The 15,939-nt window shown below is 42.5% G+C and overlaps 1 protein-coding gene across 1 annotated transcript in view; it reads right to left on the reverse strand.

The window, feature by feature from the left end:
* The window catches only part of TENM2 (teneurin transmembrane protein 2), a 1,287,822-nt gene that overhangs the window by 147,885 nt on the left and 1,123,998 nt on the right, over nucleotides 1-15,939 (reverse strand). Inside the window, exons 15-16 of the mRNA XM_078653379.1 lie at nucleotides 4,942-5,061; nucleotides 2,314-2,575 (exon numbers count right to left, since the gene is read on the reverse strand). Coding sequence (XP_078509505.1) covers nucleotides 2,314-2,575; nucleotides 4,942-5,061 — 382 coding nt within the window. The remainder of the gene's footprint in view (nucleotides 1-2,313; nucleotides 2,576-4,941; nucleotides 5,062-15,939) is intronic.

Genomic DNA, 15,939 nt, shown 5'->3' on the forward strand with positions numbered 1-15,939 from the left:
CCGTGGCTTCTTTCTTCCCTCGCATGGTCAACAGCAATACACCTCAGGGGTTAGATTGTTGTTGCAATGAAACAATGGCAGGAAAAGAGGCCAATATGCAAAATGTGTGCACCAACAGACGCCCAGAGGCTGTTTTAATTTGAAATGTCTTCTCTTCAGTGCAAGTGAAACTTTTATTATACATATTTACAAGCGAAAAACTCGTAGTTCCATACTCTTTGGTTTTAAATTTCAAGGCGGCATTAATAGTTGCTATTCAAAATGAAAATAAGAAATTGTATGCCGAGGCATTGCTGTTGTTTAAGTTTCATCCTATAACGATCAGACTTTGCCCACAAAATGATGTCTATGAAGTTAGCGCTAGTAAATTTTGTGCACTATAAGCACGGCCACTGGAATTATGGGATTTTGCGGCAGTGGCATGTTCTGCATAATAATGAATTTGCGCATTTCCAACTTAATCCATCATCTGCAGGATAATTTTCAAATTTTAACAAAAAATCCATTTTGTTTGTAGCTCAAACAGATGAAAAGTTACTAAAAACACTGCAGCTCATCCTCTTGCGCAGTGGAAAGTCCATCACAAAGCTTGACTGGTCCCTTTCAGCTGTTTGTGCTGTATTTGGGCACAGTATGTTTTCCGTTGGATGCAGGGTGGTAATAAATGTAGGTTTGATCTATGTAAGTGACTGAGCACTGGGTTTGAAGGTTGGTCATGCCTTGCTACCTGTTCTGTGATGATGAACAGTCTTTTTGCATGCATTGCAATATTCGTTTTTGGTTATTTAACAGTAGATACAATTTTAATCATATTTCAGTGACCATTGTACAGGGGTATGTTTAGTGAATTGTAGTGAGGATTCTGCTAAATCCTAGAAAAAAACTAAATTTCATGGTGATGCATGTTCAACAAAGATTTAAATTAAGAAGGCCTTTGGAAAGTAAACTTTTTTTTATTTATTAAATTTTTACTCTGGTGGACACCAACTGACTCTACATTTCTATTGTTTTTTATTTTGTTGCCTTCCATACTTCTTCTTACATTGTTTGTTCCGAAGTAATTTCAGCACTGAAGTAATTGTGTAACTTCATATTAAAAATATTTAAAAACTGGTCCTGGAAACAATGGTAATGAACTACCTACCTGCCTCCCATTAGGAGTGATAATGAGGTTCAACAAGAGCTCATTAAGGCATTCAGGGTTATCCCAGGTGCAAAAATGCATGAACATTCTTAGTAGTGCTGGAAGGCCTTTGCTGGCTGGGGCATTCTGCTTCAATCAAGCTTATGGCATTATATGTCACCTCCAAAGTTGTCTGGATCAGAGCTACTGTTTTTCACCAAAACTACTTTAAAAAATGATAACCCTTCCAACAAATTTTTCTGGCAGTCCCCGTCATTAAAAAGGAGAGTGCACAAGCAGAGAGTCGATCAGGGCCAAGCATGCGTGCAACTCTCTTTCACATTCGAGGGGGGGGGAGGTGAGGGGGAGAGGGTGTCACAATTAACTTGCTTCATTTAGGGACTAAAAATTAACTTCTTCCACAGGGCTTGTGGTTAATCATGAAGTGAGATGAACCCTCTAGGTGGACAGTGAAGTTCTGCTGCTCCCACATTTCCCTGGTTACGCGGGTGCTTAACGGGCTTACATCGACCTGCAGTGCTCACTCTGAAGCACCCACTTGCTGCACTTTAACATAAACTCTGTTGCAGACATGGTTACCATTTTAGGATCACCAGGGACCACAACTACATCCCCTGTGTTTTTCTGAGTTGACCTTTGCTTCTAATGGCTTCACAATAATCCATCCCTTAAGTTCTCAGATCCCAAGGATCTAAGATAGTCTGCGTATGCATTACTCTGATCTCACAGGAGCAGACTGTCAACCAGGCCTTCTCTGGAACATTAAAAGACAAAAGAGAGGTCATTTATAGGTCAGCATATTTTGCAATTGTCACCCCTTTGATTCCCATTGAATGGTGGTTGCTTGTCTTTTATCTTCAACAGTGCGATGTAAACAATATTAACATAGGTGTAATACGTATGCAAGTACACTGTATCCACTTCCTGTCAAGTGATTAGGCATAAAGGCTACATGCTGACACTTTTTGCGATCTCATTGAATTGTGAAGTTACTTCCTTTAATGTACATCATATTGTGTTGATGTTTATGATGCAATTAAAATGTATTCCGCTGGTGCATATATATGTACAATAATACATAACAGTACGTTTCACCACAGAGCAATATTACGTAAATTAACGTCTTTCTTTAATTTGTAATTTTTATGTATACGTGACTGATACAGTACCTGAGTTTCTGGTACTATGGGATTCCGTCCTGGAGCTGTGCTAAAGAATGTTGATAGTGGTGATGAAATGATCACAGGATCAGGGCGGATAAATCCACTGAGGTCACAGCTGGGGATTGAGTTCTCCTCTGTCTTCATTGCTAACGTATCCATGGCATAAAAACTGTTCCAGGGTAACCACACTGTGCGCTCCTGGCTCATAAATGGTGCGCGCTCGAAGTGAAGAGTCAGGGAAGACCCTCCGTTGGCAATCAAGTCAAACCTAAGGAGATAACACTTTTTTGTGATATGCCACTAGATTGACTAGTCTCACCACAACATATTTTCCCATAAACCTAAATAAACATTGATAAACCTCAAAAATGTACTTTAAAGCAATCAAAATGTTCAGCTGCAGCAAAACAGTTGTGAATCACAGTCTGAATATTCTAGAAGCCACAGCCCAAAACCAGAAAAATGTTCAACAACCTTAAACAACCGACTGTTTCTTAACACATACTTTATACTCAGTCATGAGTAAAGATATACAGGCATATCAATCTATGACCAATGTGTAATTTAGCTGCACCAAGCTCTAGCTTCTCCAGTGTGCTCAGCCGTCTCTGGGACAACAATCACGGCAATGGTGATTTCCAGCAGACTTCCAATGGAGATTATAAATCATTACAGGAGTGACTGCATTCCTGCCTGGAATAGAAGCAGGGCCGGACTGAGAACCAAAACCGGCCCTGGCAAAGTGCTCGGCGGCCCCCCACCACCGGGGGGCGAGAGGGGGGCAGGGGTTGGGGGTGCGACCGCGCTCGTTGCCAGGGCCGGTTTTCGGCCGATTTTGTTACAGGGCTGTTTTTGCAGCAATGCTGCAAAAACGGCCCTGTAACAAAAACGGCCCCCAGGGACCCAAAACCGGCCCCCACCCTTGCGGTGCACCGGGGGATTGCCTGGTGCCCGCAACGGCCAGTCCGGGCCTGAATAGAAGCCTATTCCTGAAACAGTAAATAAATGCCAACAGCTAGGTCTCACAAACATAATGAGAACTATTGACTTGAGTGAATATTATTAAAATGCATGACTCTGATGTGATTTCAGCTTCTAGTGTGTGAAAAGCAACTGGTCAATATCAAAATCAATTATAAAAATTCTTTACTCAAAGACCTATGAACTATTCTTTGAAATCTGTTAGCTGTCCAAAAGTAAAGAAAACACCAAACTTAATAGAAATAATGAGCCTTTTCACCATCTGGAATCACCTTGTTGTTTGTTACAATAGATGCCTTCATTGCAATGGGTATGCCCAGATGCGAGTTCTGGGCTCAATGTGCCATAGGACTGAAGGTATATCTCACTTTTGAGGCCTGCGACTTAGGCAGAAACCAATATAGGCTTGCTTGTGCTCCTGCCTGGAGGGGCACTGCCCAGGCAGTCCGGTCTGGGTTGTTCCTATTAGATCAGGACCATATCAGATTTGCATGTGCCAGGTCTCTGCCTACAACAAGATAGTGGCCAAAAAACAATGGCCATGAATGAATCTCAAACGGATGGCCAGTAGATAAGATTAATTCAAGCATTCCCTCCATCACCTTATTGTTTGCTCTAATACCCGTTATGGCAAAGACGACAATAGATACTAAGTTTGCTGACCACCGACCCACAAAGCATGTGACATTCCCAAGTGGGAACGGTTCCTTTCCATTCCTCCACAACATCTCCCCACAACCACAGAACTAATGCTACAACCTTCCTGGGGGAGAGTAAACCCATGAATGGTTCGCAAAGCATGATATTTTGAGAGGAATCAATCAATCCATTTGAATGCATTTTCCTGACAATACTTAAGGCCATGTTCTGACAGTTCTAACATTTTCCAACCATGAACAGAATAGTTGCTAGATGTATGTGTGTCACTGAAACAACTGTACCCCCTCTTGAAAAAGAACAGATATTGTCTAATCTGCGTCAATGACCCACTATCAGCGCATCACAACACAAGGTTGGTGCAATGTTTTTTGTTGACTGAGGCAAAAGAGAATTTTCCATCCACTTCTAACACTGGCCGGCACTATTTCTATTGGTGGGACCAATGAGGTGCTCTTCTGCTGGTTTTGCCCTAGGCAGCAGAAAAGAATCGCAGTAGCTTGGCTGTGGGTGCTGGTTCATGAAAAATAAGTACTAAGCTGTCACCCAGTACTGAGTGATCATAAGGTACAGCTCTTCTTTGATTCCATGGGGCCAAATTAAATTTCTAATAATTAATTTTTTTTGTGGATAAAAAAAAATACTATTGCGTCCCTCAACATTTAAAAGGTAGGCAGCAAAACTGAGAATCTTCTCAGAGCTGTGATCTGGAGCCCTAGTTTATGGTACCGCTGTTACTACCGTTAATTTACATTTTCACAGCTACAAAATATTTTCATTGAAAGACAAGGCCTGCTGTTCACACGCTCTTTTAGCAGCCAGACTTTTATTTTTAGCTTTGCTTGGTGATAGAAGTGCCACGTTATGTCGGAAGGCTCATTTTGATCTCACCTGAAGACTGCTGGGCACGCGGGAATTCACGCGCCACCACTAGACAGCAACATGTGTGGGGGCACACACGTGCAATCTAGAGAACAGAAAGAAGGGGCCACTTACGTGCCATCCTGGCGAGTGATGGTGTATCCGTACTTCGGGTACTTGACGAACGACACGTTGACCCCAACCAAGGGTGTTCCATCAGTCGTGATCACCTGGCCTCTGATGAGCGACACCAAACTAGCCCCGGAAGAAAACACATTAACAATGTTATTAGCTGCCAAGCAATGACACGAGTTATCTGTCAGTCATTCAAACGTCATCACGGAGCACCAGAGATCGAAGTGGGCAGAGGCCCGGGGAAAGACGTCCCCAAACTTAATTTGATAAAAACAGTTCCCATACTTTTTAGTTAAAAAACACAACTGTTTCTGAGCGGTTTAGTTGCCACAGGTTGAAGGGGTAGTCCACATCAGTGGTCAAAGTGGGGGAAAAAACTAGGGGAACTGTGGGCGGAGAATCAGAGGGTGGGAATAACCTGTGGATTGGGTCAGTGGGTTGAGTCAGAGGTGTGGCAACAAGAGCAAAATATCCCAATTTTTAGTATTTGTTTCCCATTTCACTAACCGGTTACTGCTTATTACGTTATTTAATTTAACCAATGGATACACATGTTTATTTAAGGTTTAATATGAGTTATTGACATTAAAATACATTCAGAAAGTGGGATACGTTTCCAATCACAGAATGTCCCAAGTATTCTTAAAAGTGGAATTGCAAGCCATTTGTCTCCCAGCCTTGGAGTTTCTGTCATCAGCACTTCTCCTCCCTTTTTTCACAAGAGCAGTTCAAACATGAATGGCAAAATATCCTAGTTTGCAAATGTTTTCTACATAATTATGGTTCTGCCATATTTGCCACAATATACATCATCTGCTGCATAATCTGATGATTTTAACTAGTAAATTGTTTATAGCTCAAACGGGATCAACAGTTCCTAAAAAATGTGACTTGTGCTGCTGTGAAGTGGAGGGCCCTTTGCAAAGGTTGAGTGGTCACCTTTCTCACTACTGCAGTTGTATGTTCAGATGGTATTAATAAGGAAAAATCTTTGTAGAGACTGTTAGCATGTGTAAACATGTCAAAATAATAAAGTATCAGAAAATTCACAGTACCGCTGACACCAGTGTAGGGTGTCAGAGCACTTTACATCACACATATTTCACACAGACAATCAATCATACATGTGTAAATCACTGTATATAATATGTTACTTAAGACAAAGGACTACAAGGTGTAGTAGGAGTCCCATGACAACCATACTAGTAGGCGGCATAGTTTAATAGTGATTGGTCTGGAGAAACACAAACCCAGAATATAAAACGTAATACCATGGTTGGGGGTTCTCTTTAATAATCAGAATTGATTTCTACCCAAATGAACCCTTTTTTTGCAACTTTAGGATAATCAAATACTGGGGAAAAACACAACGCTCTAATTTATACCTTGCAGTTTGCATGTAGCTCTTACATGACACTTATGAGCTCACTGTTATATGTTAGGATTTTAACTTATTAACTGCAAGTAACAATTGGGTCTCTCTGACAAAAGCAGTAACCCACTGACCTATTTACATTATGTGCACTTTGTGATCTGCATGGTACATATTCTTAATAGCAGGCACATTAACCCTCTGTGCTTCCTTTCCATGAGTCAAAACGTCCACTAAACAAATCACCATCTCTTTACTAAGAACATTAATCACTGGAGTTATCATGACATATTTATTGTTGCTGAAAATTGTTGGAGGCCATGAAGGAGGCAGCAAGTGCTTTTAAAACCATTTTATACTTGTAAGCACAACGCCTCCGCCTGAACTCAGCGCCAGCCGTGATCCATACAGGTAACAGTGGTGGGGCTGGGTAAGGGGGGATTTTGAGGGACGATGCAGAGGGAGAATTAATTATTTCTTTTATTTTCCCTCTGCATCATCCCTCGAAATCCCCCCTTAACCAGCCCCTCTGCTCGACTGCTGTTAACTGCATGGACCGCACCTGGTCAACGCCTAGTTCAGTCACACTGCCCTAGAGCCACCCTGCTGAAGGGTCCTGTGACCTCAGTGACAGAGTCACTGTCTGTCTATGGTGTGCTGCTACACTGGCCTGCCTGCAAGACTGGAGGATAACTTTAGAATGAATTGTGGCGGACAGGCCTTCAAGGTTAACCCACAATTGCCACTGCAAGGGTCCACCTGCTGGTGCTAAGACACCAGGGCTTTTAAGATCATGCGGCCTTCTAAGGTCTAGCATGGGAATGTGTGCCCTCCGCTGGAGTGGTCTGGTGGACTGGTCATGAAGGCTGAACCTGGTTCCCCAGTTCCAAATTCAGCAGCTCTGACCATAGTGCCACATCCTCTCCCCCACTGAACACCATACTGCCCCACAGAGAGAAACTTGCACCACACTAACCAGCTATAAACACCTGGATATGACTCAATTCAAATTAAGCACTAGACAAAACCAATATGCTGCCTAAAAAAATTAACAACATCTCAGAAAAAGCAAACACTCATAGGGAATGCAAGATTAAGTAAAACATGTGAAATGTAAGCAGGATCAACTTGGTTACCTTTTTCTTTTTACACTCATTATTCAGAACTTAGTGAGTGCTTTTGCCTGAAAAGTTAAGGCCATGACTACAGGGTCCAGAAGGGACCCGTTTCAATGCGCATTGCTTATATCCTTACCAAACGTAAGCAGTATGGTTTAAAAAAGACCACGTTTGTAAATACAGGGCCACAGTATGCATTTTGTTTTCCATTTCACCCATCAAGCAGGTATTTCAGTACCTCCAGGAATAGTGCACTTTTCCACCCAGGGAAAATAATGTTGTTCAAAGTGCGATGAGAAAACAAAAGTAGGGCTGTAAAGTGGCGCTAATGTGGTTAAGTGTGAATAAATCAATCTGGCCACCCTGCAAACACTCTGTCTTGCTTTAGTTAGTTAGCTAGATACTTTTCATATTTTGAATGTTTTATTTCCGCTCCACCCCGAGGCTGCACTTAGAAATTGAAAAATGTCAGAAAAAGAGGGCTTTCCACAAGTGTTTTTCTTTTTCGGATCCATTTCACAGGGGAGCAAATAAACAAAAGAAGGAAAGAGAAGGTAATACCTTTCTTGAAGTCTCGGTTTTCACTAAATGAGGAGGAGCGAAACAGAAAGAGAGGGAAGAGGGGGAACAAAGAGAGCGGGCAGGAGGGCAGCTGCGAGCGGCAGGAGAACTGGACACTGTCCTTGTCTTCTCTGGGCACGAAGGAAAAGACAGCCCTTTTTCTTCTCTGCCCGTTTCGCCCGTCCCCAAATGCTGAGCCTTAACCATTGGCCATGGCTATTTATGCCTTCCGGGAGGCATGGTTAAAATAAGAAAGTAGGGGAACGGACTCTGTGAAATGAAAGAAGTAGGGGCACGCCGTGCCCTGGCGATCTCGCCCACTTCGAGCACTGGTCCACATGAAGTGAGAGAAAGGAGAGGCAGCTAAAAGACGAAAAAAACAAGCCTCCTCTCCGAGGTGCCTGCTACCTGGAAGAAATGTAACTACGTGCAATTGGCAAACTGGCAAATCCAAGGAGTGCTGGGGAGCCAGTATTGGCTTTTATTGATACAATCTGTAATTGGTTCTCTTAATCAATGGAAGCCAATAGAAAGGGCGTGCTCCAGGTACAATCAGCTTATTACTTTATTCATAACTTTGGAAAGCACTGTAAACATTTAAACAAATATCTTTTGTCCTTTACTGACAGCCTATTTACTCTCTGTGTAACCAACATACTGTATGTAATACATTTTCTAAGCTGCGGCTTGCTTTTTCATACTGTCCAGTTACAGCCACAGACATCAGAAGTGATTCCATAAACCAATCGAGTTGTCTATCCAGAAAAATGCATTTCCCACAAATACATTCATGCTGTGTTTATTTCTCACTTAAGGTGTGTGCATTCTGTTTTATAAGCATTTACCTGTAGATGAAAGGGCAACAAAAAAGTTACAACATATTTTGTTCTTTTTATCCATGTCTCACCCTATCCCCAGACTCTCTGACCACGCCCCCATTCTCTCCAGGATCACAGTTCCCATACTTTTCTCTCGGCACTTTGCACGCTAGAGAGCATTATCAGAGTGTGTCGTATGCCTCTTTTGAACACAATATAAAGTGAATGAATCTGTTTAGGTTCCAGCATCAGACTGTGCTACGTACGTGGGTTGCCCTAGGACACAAGTCCTAAAAAAGAAGTGGGGGACTAGCCTAGTCAGGTATAATGCAAGTGACATAACAGCGCGTGACATCATGGCGCATGACATCACACATGGCATCACAAGAATTGACATCATAGAAAGTGGCATCACAAGCCACGACTTTACAGGAAGTAGCATCACAAGAAGTGACATCAGATCTAAAGCCCTTACATATATGTTTAGCAGGTCTATCATGTGTACGTTTGAGCGCATTGCGCAGATAATAGCACAGTGAGCTATGGAAGATGGTATGAGACTTCTTCACTTTATAATCCCCCAGTTTTATGTAACACATTTTGTTCATTCTTTTACAAACTTGTATAATTTATTGTACATGTAATATGCACTTTCATGTAAAGCGCTTTGACAACCTGCATTGGGATGAGTAGGGCTACACAAGAAAAAATAGTAGTACTTAAATTATTTTAACGCCTCCTCAGGGGAAGTAAGTTCCATATAAATGCAATTTGCTTTGTGTGAATACTGGGAAAGACCAACACATCTGATATTCTTACAGTGCATGTGTATCTCCTAAAAAGAGACTGAACAAAGTGAAAAGCTGCCTCTCTTAAGTATGTGTGAAATGCTAACAGGGTGTGAGCCTTTGCTTTGAGAGACTGGAACAAAAGGAGGCCTGATGACCTCTCAAATTCGGCCTTTGTTATGGGTCCTAGTAAAGACTATGTAACAAGCTCTATATAATAAACAATTTATTATGCAGTGTTTTTATATGCAGACACTCATTCCATTGTTACGGTCACTTCTAAGCTGTGAATGAGATCATTCATCAAAAGATCAATTTTCAGAGTTCTTGGAGGGCCTTTGGATGGCAGGATTTAGGAGGTGGCAGCGAACTTGTGAAAATGCTGTAAATCCACATGGATTCACACAAAGTGGCCTACGAAAGTGGGAGAGTGAGGTATTGCTTAGATGCATATGGAGTTTTGATGTGGTGCCAAAGTATGCGCACTGGAGACATAAGGTGTCAACAGCATAGCAAGATTTGTGCAGAATCACTTTCTTTCCCTCTAGACTCTGATCTCTTCCACAAGGTACGCCTAGAACAACACCATGAGACATGCAGAGATGGAGATGGGAGAATTTTGATAAGTGGAGAGAAGCACCATGCGAGAGACACCAAAGAGAAAGAGTACAGAGCAATGTAGAGTGAAAAGAGTGTCAGTGGTGCCAAGTGGGAGAAACAAGTGAGATATGCTGGGGAGGGATGGCGTTTAAGGCAAGCAGCGGGCGAGAGGGAAGAGCATTCTGAATTTAAAGAAAGAGATTGAGTAATAACATTTTGTAAACTTTGAATTTATATGTTTACTGTCTTTTTAATATAGTGTGAACTTGGCTCAACGGCATGAACACCAGATTACACTACACAAGGTTAGATTCACTTTTTGTGTATGTGTTTTAGGCTGGAGATTAAATGATTTGCCCAGATGCATAGGATGTTGAGCATGCAAATGGGTCATATTTAGAAGTGCACATAAAAAAGTAAATAATATGCATTGAATCTTCCGGAAGGCATATATGTCAGTTAATAGGTAGCTGTTCTTTGTATGGTTGTCCCTATAACTTGGTTCTGTGAGTCAAACGACCTGCAAATAAATACCATACTCTGTTGAGCCAGAGATGAGATCTGAGGATTATAACAGATCTTTCCTGTTATCCCTAGTCAGATATATTATGTCCAGCCAGACCTGGCTTTTCAGCAATATTCCTTTTAAACGGACCAGAATGTGAAGTGACAGCAACTTGAGATCACAAAACTGTCAATTTGGTAACCTGACCTCTCCATTCATTTCCACCAAGCATGTCCCAAGTCGTGTTGAGTTTCTCATGAAAAGGCACCTCACCCGTGATCATTCCCGCCACAAACACTAGAACTTGTTGGAAAGAAGTTTCAGTCCAAAATCAAGGCACCAACAGGAAGTATTTACCCGAGACCTAAAGCTCGCTATGCTCAGTCAACCTAAATGAATATCTTCTGTAGGTGTTAATGACTGACCCGAAGGGTGTGGTCTTCCTTCCCAGTTAGATAAATAACTGAGGTCTGCACTCAACAGAATTAATGAGTGTATGTTTGTATGGACATGGGTAGTTTTTAAGTGACACCCTCGCTAGAGAGCAGGAGAGTAACGTGGCCAGGAATTGAAGGTCTGAGCCCTCTTTGTTTACAATGAGGTAGTATGCACTTAAGTGAGAAATACAATCAACTCACGAAAATGTGTTTATTATATTTCATTATTCAAAGGAATGCTTCTATATACTTTTCTTATGGGCCTGGAATTGTATGTCTTGTATAATTCATTTAAAAAGGTCTTGTTATGTATTACCAACTCTTGTAACTTTTTAGCAATGCAATCCGAAGACCTTCCTGTTCATTGGGATCTATTTAATGTAATTATGACGCGCATTTTGCTTTGGGGCACAAGTGCTGTATGAGCTTTTTCAAGGCTCTCCTATTATTGCTGCTGCAGTGAAGTTTTTAGCCATGCGTCTATAGCAGGGGACACTATTATTCAATATGGCTGATCGTTTGCCTTCAGTATCCTCCTTGGTCTTGAAGCGCTAGTTTTTGTTACGTAACACAGAATTATCCGACACAAAGAGAGGTGGATAGTGTAACCCCTATAATTCGGGACATGATATCATAAAGGAAAAAACTGTATTGGGGTCTTCACTAAAAAGAACAAGGGCTCTTACTCACCAAAAGGAGAGGTGTGGCATAGTGGCCAGAGTGGCTGACTCTAGAGCGCTGGGCTCACTGTTCGATCGCTGCCTGCAGCTCAGCTTAGCATCATGTGATTCTGCACAATAGATTGCTTAATCTCCCCAAAGGCCCCCCAGTGCCTGGGTACCCTTAGTGGCAATAAGTCGCACTTTACAAATACAGAGTTTTAGATTTAAAGTGACATGCTTCATCATCGACTCCACCTCACTGTGGCTACTAGCCAGCCGCACATGGTGCCCCCCCCCCCCCTGGAGCTCTTAACCAAGAGAAAGAAGATGAGCCTTCCTACTACTGCGGTGTGCAGGGACCTGGAAAAACTGGTTAAAATGTGTAGGGGAAGGAATTGTTTAATTGTTTTTTATATCAGTCCCTCCATATCGCATAACCAAAATCAGTGGACTCAGAGAACCATAGAACGGATATCCTTTTTCTTTTGCGCCAGATACTTCTGTGGTGCCTGGTAACTGGGGGAGGGTGTACCCCCAACACTGTGCAACCTTCTGTTCTAAATCCCCTCATCCTATTTGAAGTGCTTGTAGTATTTGTCATAACAATATTTACCACAGGGGTTTCCATGAAACATTAATATAGCCTTATAGCCCGCCGTAGAGGGCTATACCGGCTATTAAAGGCCCTCTCTAGTGTTAAAGGCCCCGAGCCGAAGGCGAGGGCCTTTAACAAGGGAGAGGGACTTTAATAGCGGTATAGCCCATCTACGAAGGGCTATATGGCTATTAGAACATTCTGTCACTTGAGGACAGAATGTTCTAACAAAAAAAAACAAAGCCTTTTGGGAGCGTGAGGGGATTGGAATCCCCTCAGGTTCCCTGAAGCCTTTGTTCACAGCCAGAGCTGTGAACAAAGAAACATTGGAATGTTGGAGCTCCAGGCTTATACCAGCCATTATAAGCCCAGAGCACTCCATTGTTTCCAATGGAGCTCCCAACATTCCAATGTTCTAATACTATATTTATCCACCCTTTTATATTCATAGGTCGGATCGTTTTTGTAAAGAAAACGTCTAGATAATTTTGTGGCAAGACAGAATATGTGAAGCTAAAAGGTTGCCTTGTTCAGTGGTGCAGAGACAGACAGATGGAGGGCTGCTCGGCCCTAATCTGGATGGCCATCCGTGGATTTGTACTTAATAGGGTCGTGGAACCTTGGCACACGTGCTCACATCCCTGATGGCTACAATTACAGGGCTATCTCGAAGCATTTCAACCAAAGGATCAAGGCATCCGCACTCTAGTACCGATAATGAAAATCCTGTCAACATCCTGGAAATCAATCTTCTGCCCAGGGATCTACGCGCGCTCTGTCAGTCTGACACCTGTCTATCCAAACCTGTAGGAACAGCCTCCACAGGGAACCGCTAAGGCTGATGTATTAGTTAACATGCATTATCTAGTGTTAAGAGCTCTCCTATACCCCTATCCTAAAAGACAATAAGAGCTACACTTTAGGCTGCATTATCTTTACAGGATTGTGCAAGGACGTTTGTTGATGGAAAGTGCTTGCTGTCAATGAACTATGCCACCACAGCTGGAGCGCTACAAAAACAACTTGACTGTGAAACAGCTTTCTATACCTCAGTAACTTATGCAATTTATTTTTCTTTTTGCAGGCGCTGTGTGTTTTCCGGCAAGGTGCAGGTGTTTATGGGCTGCACTTCGCTCAAGCACCTCTGCCCATACACGGTTAAATGTAGAAACCCTCTGAGCGCAAAAAGATTACCTTTTCTCACTGCAATTACATAATTCACAATGTAGGAATTACCAGTTAAAAGTGTTTGTATACAATGCAGTGTACAATTGAGGATTACATTTCATGCCCTACCAGGTGACAATATTGTGCTACTGACTACATTATGATGATCTGCTCACTTTATTCGTGACAGTCCATAAACCTACTATTTGCCTAAAACTGTAGATTCCCATTGAAAAGGTTAAACATATTTACATCAGTACTAAGTCTATGGGTGTCTTAAACATATGCGACAAAAAGCCCACATTTTCCTATTTCTATGGAATATGACAATGACATTTATCACCAGCTCTAAGTAGTTGGTAAACGTCAGCGGAGGGAGAGGTGTGGTCTAAATCAGGGGGTGTTGAGTGGGGGGCAAGGGATTTCTGTGGTGAGGGGGAAGCTGTAGCCTCTCTTGGGTGAGCATTGTCTCCCACAGTGCTAGAGGGGTTCAGCACAGGACATGCTGGGCCTGTGCCCACAGATACAGCCCCCCTCCAGCCATTGCTCTATCATGGATGGAGTTTCCAGACCAGTACACCTGACTAATCGTAGATGCCCAGAGCGGTGTCCCTGTAGATTCGCAGTGAGGGCCTGAATGGGGAGAATTGCTTTGGCCAATCAGATTTGTTAAAGTATAAGTATCTATGAATACGTTAATCGTGAAGCTGCATAGGTCCCGCGAAGCAATTGCAGGAAAGGTGATGCAGATCGTCAATGGACAACGAAGACTTAAACAACAGAGCACCTGGCTCTAAACAAGAGTGAAAAACCAGGGAGCAACTGGTGGTCACATATGTGTCATGTACATGTTTTACAACCAAAATGTAACTATGCAAACAGACACCTATATTAATTAACCCCGGTAGATGCTGCCAGCTCATAGTTCTTTTTTTATCTTAAGATAGAAAATGATGCAAAATTGTTCGAAACCTACCTAGTCACATCAAGAACCACAGAACCCAAACTCTATAGGGCTAGACTCACCCTGCTATTCAGAGGAAAATAGTTGTAGGAAACAATAGGATTTTTTAAAGATGTTAAACTCTTTATTACATGGCCAACTGCGTCTCCGCTTCTGTTTATAGTGGGTTTGTTCCTGCCGCTCTTCTTTATTTTACAAATTATGGTTACACTTAATTAATGGCACTTCTTTTCTGCATTGCTTCATTAATGAATTTATGCATTGCTCTTGAATGATATGTAAAGCGGGAATTTGGGGTTTATGATTAAATCAATCAGGGACTAGTCCAGTGGTTGGGGTTAGAATCACAACCCTTTTTTTCCTCCTACAAGTGTAATTCAGAGGCAGGAAACTGTCACCCACTGCCACCAACCCAGATTCGGATTCATAGAACCACACTCTGTCGTATTTTAAGGACCCACTTACAACTGTGCAAATTGCATCAAACGTGAAGAAAGTTCCTTAGTTGTAAGTGAAAACTGCAGCTGAGGATGTGGGTGTTTCCTGAACAGATCCAGGCCTTGAAAATGGTCTGTGCGCCCACACTGTTAAATTTGTGGTTATTTACAAATAGTTTAAATCAATTTGCTACACTGATCTGCCACCAATAAAAGCAGGACTGGCTCTAGGGCGGTGCGACCAGTGCCAGCGCACTGGGTGCTGACTTCATGGGGCGCCATAATTGCAAGTTTATTTTGGTTTTTAAAGCACCTGTTGCCTTCAGCAATTTCCGGGCAACAATAAAAATGTCAGGATAACTCTGGTGACTAATGTTCTTCCTGGAGAGAGATTGGAGATTTGTCTAGACGAGGTTTTGATGCATCATAAAATAGCAAAGAGGATTAATATGCCTGCAGCAATGAACTTGCACCACGCAGATCACAAAGTGCAAATAATGTAAGTACAAGGCGGGACTGGCCATAGCGGGCACCTGGCATTTCCCCCAGTGAGCCGCCAGGGTGGGGCCGGTTTTGAGCCCCTGGGGGGGGCCATGTTTGTTACAGGGTTGCTTTTGCAGCATAGCTGCAATATCGGCCCCTGTAACAAAATCAGATGAAGCGGGCCCTGCTAAACAACTCGGCCGCACACCCAACGATCCCCCCCCTTTCCCCCCCCCCTCCCGGGGGCTGACCGAGCACTTTGCCAGGGCCGGTTTTGGTTCCCAGTCCGGCCCTGTGTAAGTAGGTCAGCGGGTTGCTGCTTTTATGATACGTTATTTTGTTACTTGCAGTTTATAAGTTAAAATCGAAATATAGAACAGTGAATTATTTATCCATGAACTGCACGGAAACTGTAAAGTAAAGATTACAGCATTGATTAAGGCTGCTGCTGAAATGGTTCAATTGGATATAAATTGATTCTTATTAGTAAA

Source organism: Lissotriton helveticus, chromosome 7 (assembly GCF_964261635.1).
Source record: "Lissotriton helveticus chromosome 7, aLisHel1.1, whole genome shotgun sequence".
Classification (NCBI taxonomy): Eukaryota; Metazoa; Chordata; class Amphibia; order Caudata; family Salamandridae; genus Lissotriton; species Lissotriton helveticus.